This window comes from Tursiops truncatus, chromosome 12, assembly GCF_011762595.2.
Source record: "Tursiops truncatus isolate mTurTru1 chromosome 12, mTurTru1.mat.Y, whole genome shotgun sequence".
Lineage (NCBI taxonomy): Eukaryota > Metazoa > Chordata > Mammalia > Artiodactyla > Delphinidae > Tursiops > Tursiops truncatus.
This window is the reverse complement of record NC_047045.1, coordinates 37,648,335-37,675,466: the sequence shown is the minus strand read 5'-3', so window position 1 is coordinate 37,675,466 and position 27,132 is coordinate 37,648,335. Positions and strand designations below refer to the sequence as shown.

The 27,132-nt window shown below is 41.6% G+C and overlaps 1 protein-coding gene across 8 annotated transcripts in view; it reads left to right on the top strand.

Annotated features, from left to right (window-relative positions):
- RTN4IP1 (reticulon 4 interacting protein 1) overlaps positions 1-27,132 on the top strand; it is a 126,598-nt gene that overhangs the window by 71,266 nt on the left and 28,200 nt on the right. For 7 of the 8 annotated variants that reach the window (XR_002175230.3, XR_002175231.3, XM_033867591.2 and 4 more), the window contains 6 exons: positions 553-704; positions 1,498-1,566; positions 2,479-2,603; positions 15,064-15,112; positions 22,269-22,405; positions 25,840-26,023. Coding sequence is in view for 6 of the 8 variants with exons in the window: in XM_033867591.2 (XP_033723482.1) it covers positions 553-704; positions 1,498-1,566; positions 2,479-2,603; positions 15,064-15,112; positions 22,269-22,405; positions 25,840-26,023 (716 nt within the window). In the remaining 2 variants the exon portion in view is untranslated. The remainder of the gene's footprint in view (positions 1-552; positions 705-1,497; positions 1,567-2,478; positions 2,604-15,063; positions 15,113-22,268; positions 22,406-25,839; positions 26,024-27,132) is intronic. The other variant, XM_019929515.3, reaches the window with a different exon arrangement.

Below are 27,132 nucleotides of genomic sequence, written 5' to 3'. Positions count from 1 at the left end.
GAACCTTGCACTTAACCCAGAGATGTTCTAGAAACATTTTTTTGTGAGGCAGGGACAATTACTCATAGACCAGTGTCAGTGTCAACTACTATATCCATGCCTTATTTATTTGTTTATTAACCAGACAACTTTAACATTATCTTCTTCACCAGACTTGGCTTCCGATGACTTTGTTATTTAAAAAGTCCGTGAATGAATAAATTAACAAAGAAACCATCTTCGAAGAACAAAGTAAAACCTATAAAAGGAAATACTTAAAGTTCTGAAGACAGTTTCAAAATTGGAATTTCAAAAACAGTGATTGTGAATCAACTATACTCCAGTATAAAATAAAAATTAAAAACAGTGATTATGACTGTCCAAATAATTTTTTTTGAAAGGAACAACATTCATTGTTTTTATGCTTTCTTGTGTGATGGTAAAAAATGTATAAGGTTGATTACTTTATAATCTGCATCTTGAAGATCTAGAATTGTACCTGGCCTGTAACCCTGCAGTAGTTTTGAAATCATCCCATTCTTTTGGAAGAAACAAATAACTTGTATTTCATAGGTGGCTATGGAGCTACAGCTTTAAATATGAAACGTGATCCTTTACATATTAAAATCAAAGGAGAAGAATTTCCCCTGACTCTGGGCCGGGATGTGTCTGGTGTGGTGATGGAGTGTGGACTTGATGTGAGGTACTTCAAGCCTGGCGATGAGGTGAGTTATCACATTCCACTATTCCTTCTCAAAATTTGCAGATTTCATTCTGCTGCTTTTGGAAATATATTCCATATCATTGACCTTTTTTCTTCTTTTCAACAAATATAGTGAGCTTTGGCTGGAGCCCTCATTTTCTTGGTTCAGTTCTTTCTGTTGTTTCTAGTTCTGTCACAATAGCTTGCTGTGCTTGAACTTTTCTAAATCTAGTGCTTAAGAATTGCAAGACTTTAAGATATATATGATTGGGACTTTTTAAGTCTTTAAATGACAGTTTCTACCTTATGGGTTAGATGGTTTTAAAATAGCTGAAGGTTGATATAATCACCTGTCCCTTGTCACTTTGAACTTTTATACCAAGAAATTAAGGTCAGCTTATAATAATAGCTAGCACTGTTCTAGTTGTTTTTCATAAAATAACTCATTTAATCCCTATGAAGTAAGTACAGTTAGGCCCAGTTTACAGGTGAGGAAAGTCATGCTATAAAGAGGTCCCACAGCTAATAAGTGGTAGAGCCAGGATTCAGGCCCCAGAGACTGTGTTCTTACTGGTACTCTAAGTAGCCAGTAAATACAGCAGGATTTACTGGTTATCTACCTCCAAACTGGTTTGACTTGGTAAATCTAGAATCATACTAAATAATACATTGATATCATGTGAAAATAACTCTATTATTTGCTGGATTGCTGACTTGTGGTTTTTATCACAGGGTGGCATATGTATTGGGGAACACTCTCATGCTTAACTTTGGCTTAAAAAGATCTGTTTCTAACGAAGTTGTGTGTGTTTCAGGTCTGGGCTGCAGTTCCTCCCTGGAAGCAAGGCACTCTCTCAGAGTTTGTTGTAGTCAGTGGGAATGAGGTAACTCACCAGTTCTGTGCTGAAATGCCACTGGAAAGTAGAAACAAAGACTGACAAATATCTCTGAAATAATTGGAGTTTTTTTTTTTTTTTTGAGATCAGGTTCAAGTTTTATGGGTAGTTTTGAAAGAACCGAGATAGCGAATAGGAATTTTTAAAAGATCTAAAAAAGTATTGGATGTCGTTTAAATAACACTGCCTGCCAAAGCGTTTTTATCTTTGTCTTGTGGAACAGGGATTTGGAGCAAGATCTAGAAACCCTGCTGTGTTTCTTGGTTTTATCCAGTATAAATAGTTGAAACCAAATATACCAAGTGGCGCATACCGATGCATCATAAACAGAAGCATGGAAGTACCAAGCTGTTTCAGATAACTTTCAAAACAGGAGTCTAATCAAATCCAGTCAGGAGGCCTAACGATTTAATTAGAAAGAAGGGGGTTAATATTAAGGAAATTGCCTACAGAAGGGAGGGCAGGAAGGGAAAAAGGATTAGAAAAAAGATAAGATTAGAAAAAGTCGGAAAGATTACCTTCCAGTAAATGGGGGTGAAGGAAACAGCTGATCACAAAAACAAATTAGATTGTATTTATGAGGGTTCAAGGTTTATTTGGGTTTATTTCTGGGTATAGTTAGGACTAATGGTATTGTTGAATGTGGTCTTTTTATGAAGCATTATGCAGCAGTATCTGATAATGTAACGTATAAAACCTTTCTGAACCTCTGCGAGGCAGGTTGAGTCATTTGGAGAAATTCCTTAGGGATAATCTTGGAGCAGGGTTTGCAATAACCACTGAAACTGGCCGAATGTTACATCTCTGAAAACAGCGGATTCCTGTGAAGATAGATGTACTTAATTGTGTTCATAGGTTTGCAAGTCATTGCTTATTTTTGACTGTTATCTTCAAATCTAGGTCTCTCACAAGCCCAAGTCACTCACTCATGCTCAAGCTGCCTCTCTACCATACGTGGCCCTCACAGCCTGGTCTGCCATAAACAAGATTGGTGGCCTGAATGATAAGAATTGCGCAGGAAAACGGTGAGCATCAGCAGTGGCATCTAAAACTCCCTTCTTTCATTTGGTGACGTCTTTGCAGTAGATTTGTCAGAAGCATGAAAACTAGGCTCACTTACATGAGCAGAGTTGTGCTAACAGTTAAAACAATTTCCAAAGAACTCTTGTGCCAGTTCGTACTTTTTTCATCTCATTCTGTTGATTCTTAGCTCAATCAATTGAGAATTTTAAAACTATGTAGATGGATGTTAGGAGTCTGAACCTTCTAAAATGATGCACAATTTTTGTATGTCAGTCTCTGGGAAGAAGATCCGTAGCTTTCATCAGATTCCTAAAAAGGTTAAGAATGACTTCCTTACAGATTTTAAAGAATGACGGAGTTGCTCTCACACTTGAAGGTTTCTATGAAAAACAGATATAAAGGGTTTGAATATTGTTGAGTTCTCTTAGGCTCTGTGCTCTCTCAGGCTCCTTTAGGCAGTTCTGGTGCTTCCAGGACTTGCAGGTGTGCTTGCTGAGTTTGCAAAAACACAGTGAGTGTTAGATGTTCTTGAGTTCAGATTCAGATTCTGCTGCTTTCTAGCCGGGTGGCCCACTTGGACACTTCTCTTTTGTGAGTTTTGTTTTAGGGGTGAGAAGAGATAACACATAAAATCGGTGGCACAGGCTGCGGCACACAGAAGGCACTCAGTACATGGTGGCTACTGTTCTTAGCAATGCGACTACTGTGTTCTTTGTGTTTCAGAAAGTTGGCATCATAGAGAAAACGGATGATTTTATTATTTGGTGAGAAAACTAGGTCCTCAGAACCATTCAGTGATTGTGATGAAGGAGAGAGCTGTAGGTCAAATTTTGTTTTCTGATTGCTAAAGACTGTGCCAGAAAAATAACAAGTCTGTGTCAATCTATACTCCTGTTGTTATGAAACATTGCACTTTACCTTTAATGGGTTGGATTATAGACATTGAATTTAGTGAACGCTTAATAGCTGTATTTCTGAAAGCAGTATAAAGGCTATTCATCTAATGAGGTGCTACCCTTCATCATAGAATTCAAGGTAAGTATTCTAAAGGTCAGCGCTGTTTAATTTTTAAGCTTTTGGGCCTTATCATTCTTGAAGTTGCCATTTTGGTCCAACACTTTGTTTAAATTAAATCAGTTTGATCATGTAGATTTTTCTAATGGTTTGTCTTAGTTAATAATAACCTTGCAAAAATCATGTTCAGGATTTTTAGACGTTTATTATTATTGTAGGCTCTGCAGTGACATTGATGCTTTGTTTTGCTTTTCCTTAAAAGCATTCAGCTTTCTGTGCCCCCATGACCACTCCAGATAAAGAGCTCTCATTCCTTTTGCTGGTTCAGGCCCTCCAGGCATACATTTTTTAGTATTCTGTAGAAAATGAGTTAGAAACTGATCTAACTATCTCTCGTCTTCCCAGTTTATCGTTGGCTTTGTAGGTACTATGTTATCTTCTGTTTAAGCAGTAATGGCTGGGAGCTGGGGAAGTAGAGACCTGGGTTCCTCTCTCTACACCGCTACTAACTAATCAGTTGACCACATGCATGGTTTTTATGGTCTCTTTGCTGTTTCCACCAAGTTACTGAGTGTAGGACAATGTAGGTTGTTAGGCGAGCTTTGAGAAGTGGAAAGTTTTATACTTATAGAAGTGATTTATATATTATATTGAGTTGCGTCAGTTCATTGAATTAGCCACATGTTAACCACACTGGAATGAAATCCACTGAAAGAGCCTCACTGGCTCATATCATGGACTTGTGTCACATTCCCACATGTGTGGTGACTCAGGATGCCTTTGTTCCGAGTTCCCTTGCTGCTCTAGGAAATTTGTTTACTGAAATTATTACACATGGGTAGTAATAATGGCCTTCCTCTCCAACTCCTTATTTTTATTTTTTTTTAGAAATTTTAATAATTAATTTTTGGGGGCTGCGTTGGGTCTTCGTTGCTGCGCGCAGGCTTTCTCTCGTTGCAGCGAACAGGGGCTACTCTTCGTTGTGGTGCACGGGCTTCTTGTTGCGGTGGCTTCTGTTGTGGAGCACAGGCTCTAGGCGCGTGGGCTCAGTAGTTGTGGCTCGCGGGCTTTAGAGCGCAGGCTCTGTAGTTGTGGCACATGGGCTTAGATGCTCTGTGGCATGTGGGATCTTCCCGGACCAGGGCTTGAACCTGTGTCCCCTGCATTGGCAGGCGGATTCCACGGTACCACCAGGGAAGTCCCTCCAACTCCTTATTTGTGAGAATCACATGAGAGATGTGAGCACCTTAAAATACTGTAAAAATAATTTTACATGAAGAAATTACTATTATAGGGGGACTTTACTAACTTAAATGCAGAGGTTCTGGTGTCCAAAGTGGCTTTTTTCAGTTTGACTATCCTTTGTGATTGGTGGAGCATATTTTGGCTTCTCTAAGCAATAATTATTCTTTTACTGTTAGCTCTCGGCATTAAGGTAGTCTTTAGTCTGCACAAAGCAAATCAGTGTTTGTCATCAAGGACCAACAGTGTTTTTCTAGCCAGTTAATTAAAAAACCCTAAAACTAACAATGACAAAAACACCCACCTTGAAAGATTTTACAGGATTTCTTTGTAACAAACAGCTTTTTGAAATTAAGACAAAGCTTTCTAAGGCCTCGATGGTGTTTTGCTTTTCCTTCTTTGTTCTATAATTATATTTCTGTAACAACTGAGCATCAGTTAACCAAGGGGATAATTTAATATTGACGTCATGTGTCTTTTTTGCCCGTGCTTTGGTATCACTAGAAAAGTCAGATGAAATGATTTCCCTGTTATCAGCCCATCCATAGTTTCTTCGTGATTTATTCTGTAGGAACACATAGATAACTTAGGGTTCTCAAGATGAATAGAACTTTTTAAAAAAGTGGTTACACCAGATATTTTTGGAAAGGGGTTCTATTTGATGGTTATATTTATTGGTAGTGTCATGCTCTGCCTGAAATTCATCTCTTGCTGCGAGGTTGTACTTCGCTGTTTGACAGAGGTATTAGAAAGTGTTAGAAATTGAACCATTCCTCCCCCGCAAAATAAATTTCACTTTTAAATTGTGTATACTTGAAACTCAATGAAGTGGATTTAGGAATGCTTTTCCCTTTTTCTTTTTTGAGATTAGGCTTTACGACAGTAACACTTAGTCATGTAATTGTAAATTAGGTGTCTGATTAATTCTGTTTATAGAATTAGACAGGCTCAAACATAAAACATTGTATCGCCCCCCACCCCATATGCTTACACGGGTAATTACAACAGCTTCCTTCTTTCAGCTGCCTTTGCCTGCCTGTCCTTCCCCCACCCGACCCACCTGTTCCTCTGCCCTCTCCACTCCCACCACCCCTGGGGACTTTGGGTTTTCATTTGCACTTTGACTAGATTGTACGGGGAGAGGGGAAGGGGGAAAGAGAAAGAAACCCCTGTGGTCTACTTGCTTGGAGAAATCCTGGGGTTGTGAGGAAGGGTGCTGGCTCTGGCCTGGCTGGTGTGCTGCCGATGAATCGTCTCCACCCCAGGCCTGTTTTCCAGGGAGCTCCGGGAGGGATCTGTTAAAGGAATTAGTAGCAAACTCTTTCCTGGCCATTTGTGTTTTACAGATAGTTGCTCCTGTCACCTAGAAAACTATCTTGTGACGTTTAGGAGTCGTTCACTCTTCAGTGCACCGTAACCTCACTTCCGGCTTTGCAGTCAGGTGCAGGTGTTCTCACCGGGGTCATAGCTGACCGAGTTGCCAACCCAACGATACTTTTCAGTTCTTACAATTTGACCTCTGAAGTCTCTGGCACTGTTGCCCACTTTTGTTATGCTCGCTTTTTCCATGGTTTCAGGGACACTAAACTCCTTTAGTTTTCTTCTTGCCTTTTGAACCAATTCTTACCATTTTTAAAGGTTCCCTTTCCTCCCCCAGCCCTTGCACTGTACCTGCTTTCCCGTTGTCTCCCTCCGTCTTTCCTGTCTCCCAGGGTTATCTCATCTGCTCCCAGTTTCTTTATATATATATATATATACACACACACACACATATATAATTTTTTTTTTTTTTTTTGCGGTATGCGGGCCTCTCACTGTTGTGGCCTCTTCCCTTGCGGAGCACAGGCTCCGGACACGCAGGCTCAGGGGCCATGGCTCACAGGCCCAGCCACTCCGCGGCATGTGGGATCTTCCCAGACCGGGGCACAAACCTGTGTTCCCTGCATCAGCAGGCGGACTCTCAACCACCAGGCCACCAGGGAAGCCCTCTTTTTATATTTTGGTAACTTGCAGATCCTATTTCTGACCGCATCCTCTCTACTCAGTTCCATCCAGTTAGGTGTCCCCTTTGCAGCTGAAACTCAACTTGTACAAAACAAGACTTACCGATGACCACCCTGACGCTTTCTCTATATTCCTACTGTCAGTTAACTGTGATTTTCCATAAGCCAAAATATGGTATCGTTCCCAAACCCTGCTCCCTCCCCTTCTGTGCAACTCGTTATTGTCCGTGTCATGTAAAACTTAGGATTCTTGTCAGATTTGGAAAAATGTCTTCCAAGTTTCTTTATGAGTTGCAAGATTCCAGGGCATCTCATGTTTCCTTGTGCAGTGAATAAGCCCAAAATACTTTTGCATTTTAATTGACAACTTTCATTTACTAGCTTGTTATTGATATCTTCCCTATAGTGGTATCAAATAATACAATTTAATAACCAGTTTAATATCCTTTATTCAATGAAAAACCATCCACAAGTGGCGGAGCTCTCTTCCCAAGGGATTTTGGGCAAGACTGTGTTTTATGCAGCGTTAGAAGTGGCAACACAGACACAAGGCGTGATTGGCTAGGAGGTCAGATTTCCCTATAAGGCTAGCAGGTGCTGGTTTCTAGGGTGAGGTGAGCTAAAGCTGAGTTGAAGGATGGTGATTAGTGCTAGGTTTCCTTGGCAGTGAGGCAGGCTGGGACATGGGCTGGGCCACTGGGGTGGCCTCCATTTTATGGGTCCTGAATCACAAATTACCTTTATCAGTGATGTGTTGTACGTTTTTACATGTCTTTTAATTGGAAGAATTTTCTATAGACCAGCTTCTGGTTCTGTACATTTCAGGCTTCACTTCTCTTTCACTGCTCATATAATCCAATGCTAGGTACCATGATATTCAGTCTTATCGTAATAAAATGTTATGATACCTTGTTGTGTTGACTTAGTGGGAAATAGGAATATTCCTGGAAGGCATTCTTAAACCAGGACAGCCTGTAATAACTTAACTGTACTCAGAAATTACTATGAACCACATCAGTATTTCCCACTAAGCCCAAAGCAGCTGTATTTCCAAATCAAATCTAGTGTCACCTGACAAGAGAGGAAGTATAGTGGAGAGGAAAGTAGGAGTGGAAAGAGGCAGCAGTTTTACTGATTGTGGTTAATAGGGAGGAAAGATAATTTTCCGTCTACCCTTCTGAGTTCTCTGCCGAGACCTCTGTAACAGAAGACAGGGAAACAAGAGAAAAACAAACAGAAGTTTCTTAACATGTGCACCTCACGTATACACGAGATACCCAGGCAAAATGAGTAACTCAAAGAGTTAGCTTAGAATTCAGGCCAAAATGCCATCTTTTAGTTCAAGACAAAAGATAGAGGAGTGTAGGGAAGGCCAGTTGTGGAAAGTTTACCAGGAAAAGCAAGAATAAAGTTAGTCATGCAGATTTAAATTGCTGCCTCCTCCATTGATAAGGGTCTACAGTTATCTCCAGGGATTAACCTTTGTCCTTGGTAAAGAGTAAAGCAAGCACCTTTGTAAACTTCTGTCCTGCTTTTAGGCAAATAGGGGGAGTACAGAGATTTCTTACGCCTACTTCTTCTCAGTTGCCTTCAGCTCTGAATAATTCTTATGCGTAAGTGGCATATTTTGGCGTGCCATATTCTTCTAGCCTTCATTAGCATATCTTACTTTTGCAAGTTTTACAAAAGCATACGTCTGTTACCCTAAAACTTGGTTCGCCTCTTGGTGGGTGTCAAGCCAAAAGACACAACCACGCCAAAGATAAGGAGAAGGAAGGACTTGTAACATTATCACTTGCAGCAAGTAAGGAGAACGGTGGGGCTCTTTCCCAAAGCAGTCTCTCTCCAAACAGCAAAATTGGGTAAATTTTAAGCTAAGAGAACATGAATATTCATGAAGGGGCTTGGCCTTTAGTTGATTGAAGTCACAAGGGTCAGAAAAGGGCAACATCATCATCCCTTAGGTTCCAGTTCGTCTGGTGGTTGAGCGCTTCAGGCTAATCTTTATCATTGACAGAACTGGGAGTCATTACAACTGACATACTATCTTTGCTATTGTTACTTTCTTGCCTGATAAGAGTTATTTCTGCATTCTTTTGTTCCCTTAAGATCGTTAATTACTGAGACCTGTTCAAGGGCAAGCCTTGTGGCCAGGCTTATATCACAAAATGGTTTAGGCCAAAAAATGGCTTCTCTTCTGTCAAGAAAGCCCGGCCTGGTTCTCTTTCTTTGGGGATCCCCTACCCTATCTGCTTACATGTCCATTCAGATACATTGCTGGGGCTCTTCTCCAGGCCTTGTGTAAGTGGGAGGGACTGAAGCTTAAGCTTCACTGGCTCTGTAGGGGAGGAAAAATATCTTTCCTCTGCTCTTTTAAGTCTTGGCTGGGGCCCCGGTAACAAAAGGCAGATAAATTAGCAAGAGAAAAGCATACACATTTATTTGTTTGTAAGTTTTATGCAACATGGGAGCCTTTATAAGGAAATGAAGACCCAAAGAAGTGGTTAAACCTGAGCTTTTTTTTTTAATTGAAGTACAGTTGGCATATAGTATTATGTTAGTTTCAAGTGTAGGACACACGATCCAACAATCAAATGTATTACAAAACGGTCACCACAAGTCCAGTAACCATCTTTCACCATACAAACTTATTACAGTGTTATCGACTGTATTCCTTATGCTGTACATTACATCCCCATGACTTATTTCATCACTGTAAGCTTTTTTTTTTTTTTTTTTTTTTTTTTTTTGTGGTACGCGGGCCTCTCACTGTTGTGGCCTCTCCTGTTGCGGAGCATAGGCTCCGGATGCGCAGGCTCAGCGGCCATGGCTCACGGGCCCAGCCGCTCCGCGGCATGTGGGATCTATCCGAACCGGGGCACGAACCCGTGTCCCCTGTATCGGCAGGCGGACTCTCAACCACTGCGCCACCAGGGAAGCCCTCACTGTAAGTTTTTATCTCTTAATCCCCTTCACCTATTTTGCCCAAGTCTTCTTCCCTTCTGGCAACCACCTATTTGCTCTCTGTGTCTGTAAGTCTATTTCTTTTTTTTTTTTTTTTTTTTTTTAATTTTTTGGCCGCGCCGCATGTGGGATCCTGCTTCTCCAACCAGGGATGGAACCCGTGCCCCCTGCACTGGAAGCACAGAGTCTTAACCACTGGACCGCCAAGGAAGTCCCTGTTTCCATTTTTAAACCTGAGCATTTTTATGCCAGCTTTGATGAAGAGTGGAGAGTCGTGAAAAAAACGTGATAGGACAAACATATGCGCCAAGTGTAGCACACTGAGAAAACTTAGCAAGGCCTGTTCGTTCCGAGTCCTCACTGTGTCCCATCTTGGAGATAAGGTGCTCTTTTCCTCCAGGTTTAGGGCGTACACCTCTCACACGAGGGTCTTATGACCAGCTTCATGGGAGAAGATCAGAGGGTCCTTCCCTCACGTGCTGTTTCTCGAATTCCTTCAGCTTAAAATATTCAGTCTGCTAAGGTGCCTTATGTTCAGGTGGTACTTCCTGAATCCTGTCACTTCCACGGTGAACCTCCTCTGACCATGCTACTTCTCTCATCCATTCTCGTGTTGCCACCAGATGGAAGGAACCAGTGTCTTGGAATGGTTCCCACTGCCTGTCCCATTTGGGGAGATGTGTTCCCAGTACCCCAGGTTGAAATTCTGAGTACATGTCCCCCAGAACCATTGTTATACTGTGTATAAGGTTCTTGGTCCATTATGGGTTAACTAAACCTTTTTAAAGGGCTACCCTGGGCATCTTGCCAAGATGTATAAATAGCTTTGTTTTCATGGGAAAATGTGTTTAAAGTTCTGAACAACTAATTTACACATGAACTCTTCTGTAAATTGGGGAATGTCTGCATGAATTACGGAGGAGTAGAAGAAGGGGACACACAAACCCAGGCTGTCTTAGTCATGTTTGGTTGATTTATTTTGTAATTCTATTCCCCTTATTCAGATTAAGTTTCTCACTTAAGGGAATAAATTTAGCATATTATGATACACTTTGCTATCTTTCACCCATTCTTCCTCCAGATTTAAAAGTAGTGTGTGAAACTAAAAGATGAGTTTATACATTTTCAGCATCATCCTTATCTTTTAAAGACCACTTATTTCTACTGATGGAAGATTTAGCCATATTTGAATCAGCCTTGTTTCAGAGCCATCAGGACTTAATGAAGGGCACTCTACTCTTGTGACTTTTTTTTCCCATTACAAGTATGTGGTCTGGGGGGAATCGTGAAGGTCATATACGTCTACGTTAGAAAGGTGGAGAAACTAAATATAAGCTTAAATTAGATTGAAAATGCCAGTTCTCATTCACTAACACCTAGAGTACACCTCTGTGATTATCATTTCATAGCTGATGAATCTGAGGCCTAGAGATTCAGTTAATGAGAGAGTTGTGACTAGATCCCAGGCCTCTAGATATCTGGCCCTGGCGTTCAGAGATTTCTGGGGCTTAGCCAGAATGTAGAAATTTGAAAGGCAATTCCCTGCTTCTGGATCACCTGCTGTTTTGTAGTATGTTTCATATATTTTTTATGCGTGAGGCAATTAGGGTGTTGATGCCTTGTCTCGTAAGATTGTGATACTGAAAAATGTGATTGTAGAGGACTTAGGTGCCCAGATGCTAAACACAAAGTGACTCAGTCATGGAAAGGAAACTAGTTGCTCCGCAGCACGTGGGATCTTCCCGGACCAGGGCTTGAACCCACGTCCCCTGCATTGGCAGGTGGATTCTTAACCACTGCACCACCAGGAAAGCCCTCTCTCATATTTTTACATCTGCCACAGTGCGGTTCCCACTGACTGCCAAAGAAGCTGTGCGTGTGGACTTAGGAAGTAAGAGAAGAATGTGACTAAAATTCTTGGCAATTTTGAATTATAGTGCTTTCTGTAAAGAGAGTATTTCCTGGGCCCTTACTCTTTATAAACCGATAAGCAATACGTAGAAGATACAGCAGTACACCTTTCTTCACTCTACAAATAGGCTACTACTTCGGTGAAGTTTGAATATATTTCACGACCATTATAGCAAGCAGGGTAGAAAGTATTCCCACTATGAAGTGAATGGCCACAGGGGGTAAGCAATAGCAGTATTTTCCCTTTGTATTGAAAGTGCTTTGAAGAGTACAAGAATAGTTCCTTCAGCCATAGGGCTTCAAACCATGGAGGACCACCTGACTTATTGCTGGCTTGAAAAATATATTTGCCTGCTGTCCGTTTTGGGGACTTTCTTTGTTTAAAGAAAAGTACAGGCCCTGGTTGAACCTGCACGAAACATGGAGTTTGCATGACCAGAGAATGAATGGTGTGCCCCCAGGGCTGCTTCACAAACTGACCTGTCTGTAGTACTTCTTTGGGCTTGTTCCTTGCCTGTTTTGCACTCGCGGGCGCCGTCAAGTGGCACCATCAGGAACTGAAGCTGCTAATGCAGAACCACTCCCTCTTCCACCAAGAATGCTAAGAAACACATTTTTGCATTTTCATATGGAGGAGTGAGACTGCTTTGAATCAAGAGTTATGGGGAAGCTATGAATTGACAATAATGAGTTGGAGATGTGTCTGGCCATTGGATCCTTAAGCATCCATTGTGTTTGGTATCCTCTTAATTCTCAGGGTGAGAATTAGAAATTCATTTCAAGTTTTTCTTTACTGGAAGAAATTTTAATGCAGTCTTTCAAATAGCCAGGTGATTCCCTCATTTGGGGTAGTAGCAGTTGTTGTTAATTGTGGGATATAATGCTGATTTCGATTATTTTTATTTATTTAATTTTTTTTTTTTTTTTTTGCTGTGTTGGGTCTTTGGTGCTGTGTGCGGGCTTTCTCCACTTGCAGTGAGCGGGGGCTACTCTTTGTTGCGGTGCACAGGCTTCTCGTTGTGGTGGCTTCTCTTTGTTGTGGAGCACGGGCTCTAGGCACATGGGCTTCAGTAGTTGCAGCACTCGGGCTCAGTAGTTGTGGCTTGTGGGCTCTAGAGCACAGGCTCAGTAGTTGTGGCGCATGGGCTTAGTTGCTCTGTGGCATGGGGGATCTTCCCAGACCAGGGATCGAACCCATGTCCCCTGCATTGGCAGGGGGATTCTCAACCGCTGCGCCACCAGTGAAGTCCCTAGATGATTTTTAAAGTCAAGCAACATTGATCAGGCATCTGCTACACCCAGGGTAGTATGGCTGGTGCTGGGTGTAATATGAGGTCTCTGTCCTCAGAGTCTTGAAGAATGGCCTGGGCAGCAAGCATGTGAATGAAAGTTAACAATGTGTCCAATGCCAAATGCGGACATGGATATCAGGCTCAGGGCTATCTCTAGGGTATTGCGCAGGCAAACTGGGATTTGAGCCTTTGAGGGAAGGGAGACCTCAGCAGGCAGTGAAAGGCATTTGAGAGCCTGAGGCGTGGGCCAGCGTGCATGGGACTTTGGGTTCCGAGTGAGGGGACTAGGGAGGCTCAGGTGGAGAGTTCTGTTCCAGAAGTAGAGGAAGTCGGAGTTGCAAAAAAGATTAGATTGTGAAGAACTTAACTGAGAGTTTGACCAGTTACATTTTATAAGAATGTGCCAAAATAAGAGGGTATGATATCCAATGGATGAACTAATTTTGGGCTGTATCTGTGAAGCAGTCTTAGTGCTTCTCCCCTCCCCAACCGTGCCCCCATTTAGGAAGCATTAAAGCTATTAAATGTGTGAATTGAAGGGTTTTGGAGGAGTTGGTCTTTAAAGTTTCTTTTATTCTTCACAATTTATAATTCCATGAAACGAAAAGTAACTTCTAAAAGGAACATCATTTTCAAAAAGACTTGCCTTAATTACATTTGATGGTAATTTGGTGGTAATTACAAAGGGAATAGCTGGCTTACAAATATTACTAATAACTTCTAAGATCTAAAGGGTGACAACCAACCTTCTGTGATTTGGGTAAGAGAGAAAAAAAAAATAAAATGAAACTAGGGTTAAGATTGTAGACAGAATGTACGTTCCAGGTGTACCTGATTGAGATAGGTGACAGAATTCCCTGCGCTTTCCAGCAGCCAAGTCAAAGAGGGACCCACAGCCTGCAGTTACGCAATTTGCAGTGACAGATAAATAGAAGCATAGCTACTGCCACCAACTTAGTCTTCAGAAAAATGTTTTTTTCCTGTGGGCACTCATAAAGAGAATTCTCAGGAAGAATTCTCTCAACAGTATCTCCTTAGCTAATGTAGTGTCAAATATCAAATGGACACTTTTTATAATGTCTCTCAGCCTAGACTGGTAACAGAACACCAAAGTGCAGTTCAGTACAAACAATTTTCTGAGGACCTGAATCTATGCAGTCTAGGGAAGGCAGTTCACTGGAGCTCTAGGTTAATTCAGAATAAAATGTGAGAATATGTAAAGCAGTGATTCTTGACTCGTGATTTTCTTTTGAATCATGCCTTCTTTGGGAAATTGATGATAAGTCTGGATCCTTCTTCTCCCCGATGCACATATGCATGATCTCACCAAACTTTGCATGTTATTTCAGTCAGTTCACAATTTCACAGGGTTCACACCATCACAGCTCTCACCAGCACTCATCCACAAACTCCAGGCTGCACATCCTTGGTCTAGAGTGGCAGGAAGACTACATACAGTAAGGAAACATGGTAAAAGCCTGGAGCACAAGCATGTTTGTGCTGACAGAACAGATTCATCTGCTTAACGAGAAGCCAAATTGAAGATAAGATTGGTTTCCATTTATGAAAGCTGGTGAGTGTGATGGGACATGTCTGAACAAAAGACGTTTATTCCACTTTGGCAAGAATGTGGTCAGGAATGTGATTTTTCTTAGAGAGCAACTGAATATACTGTAACACACTAAAAAGGATCCCAAAGCTCCCTCTTATAGAGAAAGCTGTGGTAATTTAAGCCCAGAAAAATTGTAAGACAGATGTTACCAAGCAGCATCTGAGCTACTTTAAAAAATACAAATCATTGGTATTTTTGGTATATTGTATTCTTGGCAAAGAGTTCATAGTATGTCTAACTTTAAGCACTTATAGGTTCTTGGTGAACCTAAAAAATCCTTGTGTAGTAGAATCTTGGGAAGCTGAATGATTTTGTTTGCTTTGGGGATTATCTTTGAGCCAGTTACATGTTGAAAACGTCTTATTTGTTTATCCAGTTATGTTGGCTTAATATTCTCATTAGTTATAGTATTTTTGCATTGCAGTGTTTTAATCTTGGGTGCTTCAGGCGGAGTTGGTACTTTTGCTATACAGGTAAGACAATTTCTTTATCCTGTGAATAGGAAGATTATTATTTTCATGAATTTATAAATTTATATATTGTGAACTATTTTTCCTTGAAAGGTGAGAGAAATTACATTCATTGTGATTTCAGCTTGCTCTTCTAAGAAGGAAATTTTCTAATGTAGAAGGAAGTGTTAACCTTTCCAGTGGTTTAATATATGAGTGAGTTTCTGGCTGGCCTATGTAACAAATGTAGGAAAGCTTTTAAGGAGGAAGACCATGGGCAGTGAAAGTGGATGGAAGTTTACAATTCTGTAGAAATTGATAAGCTGGTTCTAAAATATATGTAGAAATGCAATAGCCAAAATGCTGTATAGAAACGACAATACTCCCCCAAAGTGATCTACAGATTCAGTGCAGTCTTATCAAAACGGCAGCTGCCTTTTTTTTGCATAAATGGGCAAAAAGCTGAACCTAAAATGCATATGGAATTGCAAGGGACCCCAAATTGCCAAACCATCTTGAAAAAGAACAAAATTGGAGGACTCACACTTCTCTAATTTAAAACTTACTTACAAAACTACAGTAATCAAAACAGTGGTACTGGCATAAAGATAGATATATAGATCAGTGGAACAGAATAGAGCATCCAGAAATGAACCTATGGTCAGTTGATTTACTTTTTAAAGGTTTATTTTATTTTATTTTTGGCCACACCATGTGGCATGTAGGATCTTAGTTCCCCAACCAGGGATCCAACCCGTGCCCCCCTGCAGTGGAAGCACAGATTCTTAACCACTGGACCACCAGGGAAGTCCCAGTGGCCAATTGATTTTTTACCTGGGTGGCAAGACCATTAAACAGGGGAAAGAATAGTCTTTTCAGTGAATGGTACTGGGGCAACTAGATGCACATGCAAAAGGATGAAGTTGGACCTCTACCTCATGTCATATGTGAAAACTAATTCAAACGGGGTTAAAGACCTAAATGTAAGAGCTAAAACCATAAAACTCTTAGAAGGAAACATAGGAGTAAATCTTCATACATTGGATTTGGCAATAGATTCTTAGAGATGACAGCAAAAGCACAAGCAAAAGAAGAAAAAATTAGATGAATTGGACTTGATTAAATTCAAAACTTTTGTGCATCAAAGGATACTATCAAGAAAGTAAAAAGACAACACACAGAATGGGAGCAGATATTTACAAATCACTTATCTAATAAAGGCATGGTATCCGGAATATGTAGAGAACTCTCACAACTCAACAACAAAAAGACAATCCAGTTAAAAAATCAACAAAGGACTTGAATAGACATTTCTTCAAAGAAGATATAAAAATGGATAGTAAGTCGATGGAAAGATGTTCAACATCATTAGTCATTAGGGAAATGCAAATCAAAGCCGCAATTGAATGATTGGCTTAAGGAGATGTGTGTGTGTGTATGTATGTATGTATATACAAAGCAATATTATTCAGCCATAAAATATGTGACATGTAAGTAAAATTCAATTATCAGCAGACTTTTTGACAGCAGTGCTTTAATGCTAGTGGAGGCAGCAGGGATGGAACTAGATTAATCTAGTTCTTAATCTTGAGTGATGCTTAAAATAGTATTTGCTTTATAATAATTTGTTAAGCTGTACATTTATATTCCATGCACTTTGTGTGTTATGTTTCACAATGAACATATTTTAGTAAGATTAAACAGTTGAGTAATAGATAAATATCAAGGTAGAATAATATATCTACAGACAAAACACATTGGAAAACATCAAAATGAAACCTGCAATTTCAAAAACAAGCTAAAAAAACAATTAAAAATACGATAGAGGGCTTCCCTGGTATTGCAGTGGTTAAGAAGGTTCGAGCCCTGGTCCAGGAAGATCCTATATGCCACAGAGCAACTAAATCCGTGCGCCACAACCACTGAGCCTGCGCTCTAGAGCCCATGAGCCACAACTACTGAGTCTGTGCGCCACAACTACTGAAGCCTGTGCGCCTAGTGCCTGTGCTCCACAACAAGAGAAGCCACCGCAATGAGCGGCCTGCGCATGGCAATGAAGAGTAGCCCCCGCTCGTCGCAACTAGAGAAAGCCTGCACAGCAACAAAGACCCAATGCAGCCAAAAATAAATAAATAAATTAAAAATAAACAAATTAATATATCTAAAAAAATACGATAGAGAGCATGAAAGAACGAAATAAATCATAATTGGAAAACTCAAAAAAAAGTAAAAAAAATTATTTAGCAATGAAGACTAAACTAGAAGGAACTCAATAACAAACACAATACATAATGCTGGCCTGATAGAACGTGTAAACAGGAAAAATTGTAAATTACAAAAGAAGGGAAGAGATAAAAACAGATTCAGAGAAAGTGTCACATATTGAAGACAGGAACGAAGATTGCTGTATGGATAATAGGAGTTTCTGAAGAAGAAAACCTAAACAAGGGGATAGAACAAATACTAAAATCAGTAATTCAAGAAACTTCCCTGCTTTCCTGAAGTTAAATGATTTGAAACTACGTATTAAATAACCAAAGCACTTATCTAAGAACATGGACCCAGAATGAGCAATATCCAGGGGAACTCTAGTAAAATTACTGGCACTTAAAGAAAAAGCAGAAACAAACAAAAAAAACCTTGGGACATTTTTTTTTTTCTTTTTTTTTTTTGGCTGTGTTGGGTCTTCATTGCTGCGTGCGGGCTCTCTCTAGTTGCGGTGAGCTGGGGCTACTCTTTGTTGCACGGGCTTCTCATTGCGGTGGCTTCTCTTGTTGCAGAGCACGGGCTCTAGGGTGCGTGGGCTTCAGTAGTTGTGGTGTGTGGGCTCAGTAGTTGTGGCTCACGGGCTTAGTTGCTCCGCGGCACGTGGGATCTTCGCAGACCAGGGCTCGAACCCGTGTCCCCTGCATTGGCAGGCGGATTCTTAACTGCTGCGCCACCAGGTTTTTTGCTTGTTGTTTGTTTGTTTTACACGGGGAGGAAAGTAGTTTTATTGAGTACACACTAGATGCTAGATACAATATCCTGGTTGCATTTAATTATTTTAATGTCTAATCCTCTGACAAAACTATAAGGTGGGCATTACTATTCTTATTTCACAAATGAGAAAACCAAGGCTGACAGAGGATATAATGAAAGGGACTTGGAAAGAAAGATAATTAAAGTCAAACTTGGTCTTTATGATCTAGAATTGAGTCAAGTGGTTAAGTAGAGGAAGTTTCTCCATAGTACTGCCTTCACATTTCCCTTTTGGGACCGATTCTTTTTTTTTTTTTAAAAAAATAGTATAATTGCTTTACAATAGTGTGTTAGTTTCTGCTTTATACACCAGTTGTTTTTTTTTTAAGAAAAAAATGTTATTTTTTTAAAAAAAGAGCATGTGACATGTAAGTAAAATTCAATTATCAGCAGACTTTTTGACAGCAGTGCTTTAATGCTAGTGGAGGCAGCAGGGATGGAGTAACATATTTAAGACGCTCGAGAAGGAACATGCTAAGAATTTTATATACAGCAAAACTGGGCTCCAAACGCTAAAGGGCGCATATGAACTGTGAATAACATGCAAGAACTTGGGGAATATGTTCTTCTGATCCCTTTCTGAGAAATCTACTAGAAAATGAGCTTCTGAAAACTAAAATGGCCAGAGAGACATCGAACCAAGGACTGGTGGTAAATGTTAAATATAAAGTTATCTGTAGAACTAAAACTAAATGAGGGCTTAGAAAAAGAGAGTATAGTGTGTAACAGCCGTATGCTCTGACAAGGTAAACAGTACAGCTGTTTTTAAAAAGCGGAGGAACAGAGAGCATATATTAAAATTATTTGAATCCTTTCATTAATCATATTGATATTAGTACTATTATTCAGAGACTGTTATGTTGTAATATACAGTGGAACAGTTGGGTATTTATGGCATATTTTAATTCTGTCATCCCCTTTGTCTTTGACAACCAGGGTTTTAGGAGTGGAGGAAAGGAGATACAGATGTAACAGAAAAGAGGTTAAGTAAAAGCTTGACAGTCTGGAATTTGAATTGGAAGTATCAATATGAACTCAAGAGATATTTTGTATATGTATGTATGTAAAGCTGTCTCTTGAAATATCATTGCTTACACACAGAAAAAATGCAGCGCCTTGGAGAAACGGCAGATTCCAGATCTAGGGCGCAAAATGTACGAGAATGAGCCTAGAATATATTAATAGCAAGGAAGTTAGTAAAGACTAGTTGAGCCATGTCAAAAAGACTCGGGAGCCAACTTGAAGAAACTCCCAAAGATCGTCAAAGAAGACAATTTGAGATTCAGTAATCATAATGATAAATTACAGTGAATTGAAATCCTTCAACTATGTTTAAATCCATGAGTTCATGATGATATTTTTTAAAAAGTCACTTTTGGAAGATGATAGGAGACCAATTTATTATTTTATAAACTGAAAAAAGGAAAAAATTATTGGCCTTTTCTATATGAACTGTACACCTGAGTAAACTAATATATGAGGAGAAGTATTCCAACTACTAAATGAAAAAAGGAGAGAGAATATCACCATTTTGCAACCACCAGTAGACAGCCACTGAGATAATAAAAAGGGCAACAACCAGATATGCTATGCATCCTATAATTTTGCCAGACACTATTCATAGTCTTGCTAAATGGATTGAAACAGAAGAGACAGAGGACAGAGTAACAGGTAGAACTGTCCCAGGTGTGCAATCAGAAATTCCAGAGTTTCCAGTGGGAAAAACTCTGCAGGTCACATGGCCTAGATTCTTTCACAGATAAATTTTAAGAAAGTGAAGGGGATAGGGACTTCCCTGGTGGTCCAGTGGCTAAGACTCCACACTCCCAATGCAGGGGCCCCGGTTTGATCCCTGGTCAGGGAACTAGATCCCACATGTTGCAACGAAGATCCTGAGTGCTGCAATTAAGACCCAGCACAGTCAAATAAATCGATAGGTAGGTAGGTAAGACTAAACTATGGTATCTAGGGAATGCATATATGGGTGATAAAACCTTTTTTTTTTTAATGCAAGGAGGTGATTACTATAAATATCAGGGTAACGGTGACTTGTGTGGGGACCAGGCACAGGGAAGAGCTTTTGGAGTGGCAGCCAGCTTGCTGTCTCTGTCTGAGTGGTGTCTGCCTTACGGACGTCTCTTATACTTGTGTTTTAGTTTACATAAAATAGTAAAACAACCTTTTAGTAGTGTGCAAAGATATTAGATAGTTCTAAGTGGGAGAGGAAAATCTAGAAATTTGGAAAAAAATTCATTGAACTGTTTCAAGATACGACAGATTCTTCCTGAGGATTCAATACTGTTTAAGGAAAACACAAATGTAGGTGCTTAGAACACAATTTCCCTTTTCCTTGACAGTTTCTTTTTTTATACAGATACTGGATGGTTATCTTGGATTGTATTCTTCACATATTTGAATTTAGTTTGGGACTTGCTGTTGAAAGCAACATGTCATTATACTCAAGTGTCTCTGTTTGTGGCCCATAAACTTAAATTATCATATATCATGTCAGTCCCTAAATGTTTTAATTCCCCTCAGATTTCCAGGGCATATTCCCTGGTCAGTATTACTTTTTAAAAGTGAGAGATAAGATTGTGAGTAGTTTTTCAATCCTTTATCGTTTTTTGTTTTTAACAGATCTCCAGCATCTGTGTGTACCACAGAATGGGGATTCAGTAGTGAACAGAACAAACGCAGATCTCGTATATTCTAGTGAACCTCTGCAACTTATATTAGGGAAGTTCAGGAATTGGTATTGAGGACAGGAGTGAGAAAACAGCTGATTTGTTATGACCTGTAACTGCCCATTTGAAAATTTCTCCGTGAACTTCAAGTAACTGTTCTCAAATTCTGCTGCTGATGGCCCCCTTTTAATTCCATCGAATTGTCATTATAGAAAGGAACTGTAGTAATTTTGGAGCATGATGCTTTCTGGATACTTAATCCTGAATCCTTTTTTTTTAAGTCTAGTTATTTTAAAATATATTATTTTTTAAATATAAGGTATCTGCATTTTAAATCCTCCAAACCATTTATTTAGGTCTTTTTACTCCAAAGGAGAGGACCTGATGCATGTTTTAAAAGTAAAATGGGGCTTCCCTGGTGGCGCAGTGGTTGAGAGTCCGCCTGCTGATGCAGGGGACACGGGTTCGTGCCCGGTCCGGGAAGTTCCCACATGCCGCGGAGCGGCTAGGCCCGTGAGCCATGGCCGCTGAGCCTGCGCGTCCGGAGCCTGTGCTCCGCAACGGGAGAGGCCACAGCAGCGAGAGGCCCGCGTACCGCAAAAAAAAAAAAAAAAAAAAAAAGTAAAATGGCCATGTTTTCTTCCCCTCTTTTTTTTTTTGGCTGTGGTGGGTCTTACTTGCAGAGCGCGGGCTTCTCTCTAGTTGTGGCGTGTGGGCCTCTCTCTAGTTGTGGCTTGTGGGTTTTCTCTCTCTAGTTGTGGCGCGTGTGTTCCGCAGTTTGCGGCTCACGGGCTCTCTTGTTGAGGTGTACGAACTCAGCAGTTGTGCGTGGGCCTAGTTGCCCCGCGGCACATGGATTGCTAGTTCTCCGACCAGGGATCAAACCCGTGTCCCCTGCATTGCAAGATGGATTCTTTACCACTGGACCACCAGGGAAGTCCCTTCTTCCCCTCTTTTTAAGAGCACCTTTCATTTATTACCCAGTACCTGATTACCCAGTTGTCTGACTCAAGATTATACTAACACTTACTGGAGATGCAAATGAAGAGATGTTGCGTTTTTATGTTTTGGGCGCATTTTAAATATTCATCTTCTGAGGACATGATTTTTTTTTTTCCCATTTTCCTTTGTCATCATTGAAAATGCTGAGCTTAAGGCCATCAACTCCTGTCTTTTCTGATGCTGGTGAGGCACTGAGCCCTTCTATAATTGGATTGGTTATAACTTCATGACAGCAAGGCGACTAACTGTCTCGTCCAGGGAAAATGAGATCTATTTCTTGGATTTTTCTTAGTGAACAAAAGTTTAATCATTTTACTAGTCTCTGGCAGATAGCTTCCTTTAGCTCTTGTTAAGACAGAGCACTTAGAATTGTCTAGAGATTAACCTGATATATGTATATGTGGTGCCAACTATTTTTTATTTAATTCAGTTTTTCTACTCCCCTCCCCCCTTTCTTTCCCTTTTTTGGGCAGGTAATGAAAGCGTGGGATGCTCATGTGACAGCAGTCTGCTCTCAGGATGCCAGTGAACTTGTAAGGAAGCTCGGGGCAGATGATGTAATTGATTACAAATCCGGAAATATGGAAGAGCAGTTGAAATATTTAAAGCCGTATGTATTCAAACAATGTTCATATTGGGAAGGTGGGAACAAAGACAGCTGATAATGCAAGCCTGAGATGGTTGGGTGGCCTTACTGTCATGTTGGAGTCTTAGACAGGAATCTACGAAAACACTCCATGTCTCCAGAGGTTATTTAGGTTGGTTTCTGTTTTAACTCCAGATGTTAATACAGCACGATCGTGGAATGTAATTTGTACCGAGAAAGACATTTTGCCTACCTAGCCTTTTGCTAATTTTTTTTTTTGCGGCACGCGGGCCTCCCACTGCTGTGGCCTCCCCTGCCGTGGAGCACAGGCTCCGGACGCGCAGGCTCAGCGGCCACGGCCCACTGACCCAGCTGCTTCGTGGCATGCGGGATCCTCCCAGACTGGGGCACGAACCCGAGTCCCCTGCATTGGCAGGCGGACTCCCAACCACTGCGCCACTAGGGAAGCCCCCTTTTGCCAATTTTTAAGTTAACTTCCTTTTATTGCTCGTGTGTAATAGGTCCGAAGGCAAAATTGGAAGTGTATTCCCTCCAGGGGCATTTGACACCACAAGAAGAACATAGAGCAGTATGTGAAATACATGATTAGTGTTTTGGCTTCATAATGAGGGTTTCAGAGAAGCAAAGGCAGTATAGATATCAGTAATGGGACTCCGTGGATGTTCTCGGTGCGTCTGAATGCCAGGCTGTGGTCTGACGGAGTGTACCAAGTGAGAGCGGATTCAGGGATTCTCTCAGGCCCTGTCCCTCCTGACTGTGGCTCGGGCAGGGACGGGGGTGCTTAGGAATCTGGTCTTCACCCAGCCCAGGCAAAGCTGCAGCGGAGAGCGTGCCTGAGGAGTATTTGGAAAGCTGTTTTACTGCTTCTATTTCAAGGATTTTTCCTTTTTTAAATTAGTTTTCAGAAGCTAATTATTCTTGCCCACTTTAAGTAGAAGTATATTTTCATGCGTTAGAAAGAAAAGGAGACAAAGGGAGCCCCTATCTGACACAGCCCAGCCTCTCAGCCAGCACCCCAACTCCCAACAGTAGATGTTTGGCGGTACAGCCGGGAGCAGCCGGCCACTCATCGTCCTGGAGCTCTTTATGGAATGTCCCTTCCTGCTCGGCAGTGTTCTAAGCACAGGCTAAGACGCAGTGGCGAACAAGACACATTGCCCCCTTTCGTGGGCTTGTGTTCTAGTGATTAGTGCTCTCAAGAACACTGATGCAGCAAAAGGGGGAAAGAAAGGCTGTTTTAGAAGGAGGAGGCTGTTTGCGATGGTGTGGTTGAAGAATGCCTCTAAGTGAGGCATTTGGGCAGAGGCTTTGGGGAGCAAGCCAGGAGGATAGGACTTCTTTTTGTTGGGGGCAGGGGTCTTGTTCCCTGCTGTGTCCCCCTCCACCCCGGGATGGTGTATTTGTTTAATGACTTGTCGAGGGAATCTAGGAGAGGAACACTTGTTCCAGGTGGAGCTAACACCCCATGTAAAGCCCCTGTGGCAGGAACACGCTCTACGGCACATTTGAGGACTAACGCTGTCCCTTGAGGAGATCCCTGCCTGTGTGGCAGGACCGAGGCTTCCAGATAGTGGTAGTTTCGGTCAATCACCTCTCTTCTGCTGCTTCTAGGAATAGCAGCAGAGACAGGCCAAGGCCCACCCTTTCCCCCCATCCACCTTGAGTTTTTTGCATGTCTGGAACCTTTTGCTAGAGAATAGAGACCCTGACGGGTGAAGGCGAGAGCGCACCCAGGCTAGCCTCTCACCTTGCACCTCACTCTCTTCCTCCGAGTCTCCGCCCGGCGGCCTTACCCCTTCTGCTTGCTCTTGTCCAGTCAGGGGACCTCACCAACTCGCAAATGCAGGCTATTGTTTTTTTAACGATCGCTTTAGTTAAAATTGATCTTTGTAACTTCTGCCTGGAGGTTGGCCTCTTAATCCACCTAGAATAAATGTGTTCCTCCTTCCAAACAGCAGCCTTTTGGGTTTGAATCCTAGGATTTTACAGCAGGAAAGGGCTTTGAAATCCTTCAGTCCTTCTCTATGGCATTATAGTCGAGAAAATAAGGGGCAGAGGATTTAGGAGTTTTTTTCATGCTCAGGGTCATGCCACTTAATCATTGGTGGGAGAGCTGGGTCTAGAGCCTGGTCTCTGGACTTCTTTTTGCAGGCAGTGCCAGTTCTGTAATACCAGGCTGCCCTTAAGTTTTATCTAAATTAAGTGCCATCGTGCTTGTTTATCCAAAATTTGGGAATGAAATAGGAACTTAAAAGTAGAAACTTAAGCAGAAACGTAAACTCATGAAGAAGAAATTTTCTGTTCTTTTCTAATGAGAATAGCCATCTAGTAAAGTCATTCTCCTGCACTTCATATCTTTTAATTTTTATTTGCCCTTCTTTAGTCCCATGAAAGAACTCAAGAGCCACAAAGTTGGCCAAAGCTGGTTTTAGAAGCTTTGACGTTCATCCAGACGAACTTAGGAGGGAAAAGGGACTTACCAAAAGGAATTCCTCTGTTAATTTGCTTAATATGTAAGCATGCATTCTCTAAACAGATCTTTATTTTCTAAAGTATTTTAAAGCTTCATTGGGTTTTATCCCCTTTAAGTAGAATGTAGCGATTATAGCAATTTTAGGTTAGATTTAAGGAGCTGAATATCTGTCAGTTCCTGTGCATTCCATCATGACTGCATTTTTTTGGCATGTTAGAGCAGAGCTGAAGACTGAGAGCAGGCTGTTGATTTCGCTTTTGCTTTGTGCTGATGTGCATGAAACCAAAAGAAGAAAATTCCATAAGGTGAAGAGGATGCTTCTACAAGCAGTTCTGATTGTGGAGGGAATGGAAGCAAATGACTTGTGTGGGTCAAAACCTAATACACTTTTCTCTCAAGTATTCATGTGAACGAAAGAGTACTTTGACTTCACAGTGGATGGATAGCTTTGCAGTTTTCTATAAAGCTTGAGTCAGGGCTTCTCAGCCTTGGCAACCTTAGTTTCTCAACTACTGACATTTTGGGTGGATAATTTTTTGTTGTGAGGGGCTGTTCTGTGCGTTGTAGGATGTTTATCATCATCCCTGGCCTCTAGATGCCAGTACTCCCTTCCCACCGCCTCCCCGAATCGTCACAACTAAAAATGTCTCTAGACATTGCCTATATGTCTCCTGGGGGCCAAAATCACCCTTGGTTGAAAACCACTTGTTTAAGTCATTCTTAAAGTATTTGAAAATAATATGATTTTATGATTTAAAAAAATGACATTGACATACGGTGGAGAAAACCCAGAGATCCAGTAAGTGGGTGTGCCCTTTTCTCCTTTGTCCGGGCATCCACCCCCTGCTGTCTGCGAGCTGTCACGGAAACAAACCCTGTAGCTAACCGGCGCTGGGAGTGAAGGCGGCTTGGAGCCCTGGATAAAGGCTGACCAGGATGTTTTGATTTAATTCTTTCTCTCCAGGTTTGATTTTATTCTCGACAGTGTTGGTGGATCCACCGAAACATGGGCTCTAAATTTTCTCAAGAAGTGGTCGGGAGCCACGTACGTGACTTTGGTGACTCCTTTCCTCCTGAACATGGACCGGTTGGGCATAGCGGATGGCATGTTGCAGACAGGCGTCACCGTGGGCTCTAAGACATTGAAGGTAGGGGGAGAGTCTTGGTTGGTGAGAGCAAGCAGGCGCCTGGGGCTTCTGGAATTTGGTTTCCTCCTAGCCAGTTTCTTTTCTCAAGGAGCCAGCACAGCACAGTGGCTGCAAGCCGGGCTCTGGAGTCACGTACTGACGGGGTACAAATTCTGGCCTCCACTTGGTAGCTGTGTAGCCCCGTGCAAGTTACTTAGCGTCACTAAGCCTCAACATCTTCACCTGAGAAATGAGGCTAATGGTGTATCTCCCTTACTGTATGTTGTAAGGATTAAATGAGATAATCCACCCATGTGAAGAACTTGGCACAATGCCTGGTACCCAAGACGTTCTTATTAAATGTTAGCCTTTATTTATTTATTTTTAAAATTTATTTATTTATTTTTGGTGCGTTGGGTCTTTGCTGCGTGAGGGCTTTCTCTAGTTGCGGTGAGTGGGGGCTACTCTTCGTTGTGGCATGTGGGCTTCTCATTGCGGTGGCTTCTCTTGTTGTGGAGTGCGCAGGCTTCAGTACTTGTGGCACACGGGCTCAGTAGTTGTGGCTCGTGGGCTCTAGAGCGCAGGCTCAGTAGTTGTGGCGCACGGGCTTAGTTGCTCATGGCATGTGGGATCTTCCCGGACCAGGGCTCGAACCCATGTCCCCTGCATTGGCAGGCGGATTCTTAACCACTGTGCCACCAGGGAAGTCCCGTTAAATGTTAACCTTTATTATTAGCTATTATTACCGCTCCTGATTCCATCTGATACACCTTCCGCTTTTTTCTTGTCTGCACCTGATGGCTCTCTGTTTCACTGTCTTAATACATACAGTCTCTTGTATATGAAGGCAGAAGCTTCATTAAGACAGCATAGAGCTGGCTGTTTTCATGGTAGTAACACTGGGATATGCCAGTGATTCCCAGACTGGGGCTTTTGGACCTTTAGAGGTCCATGGGAATTTTTTTGAATTTCAAAAGCCTGAAGGAAGGGGCTTCCCTGGTGGCACAGTGGTTAAGAATCCACCTGCCAATGCAGGGGACCCGGGTTTGAACCCTGGTCTGGGAAGATTCCACATGCCGTGAAGCAACTAAGCCTGTGCGCCACAACTACTGAGCCTGCGCTCTAGAGCC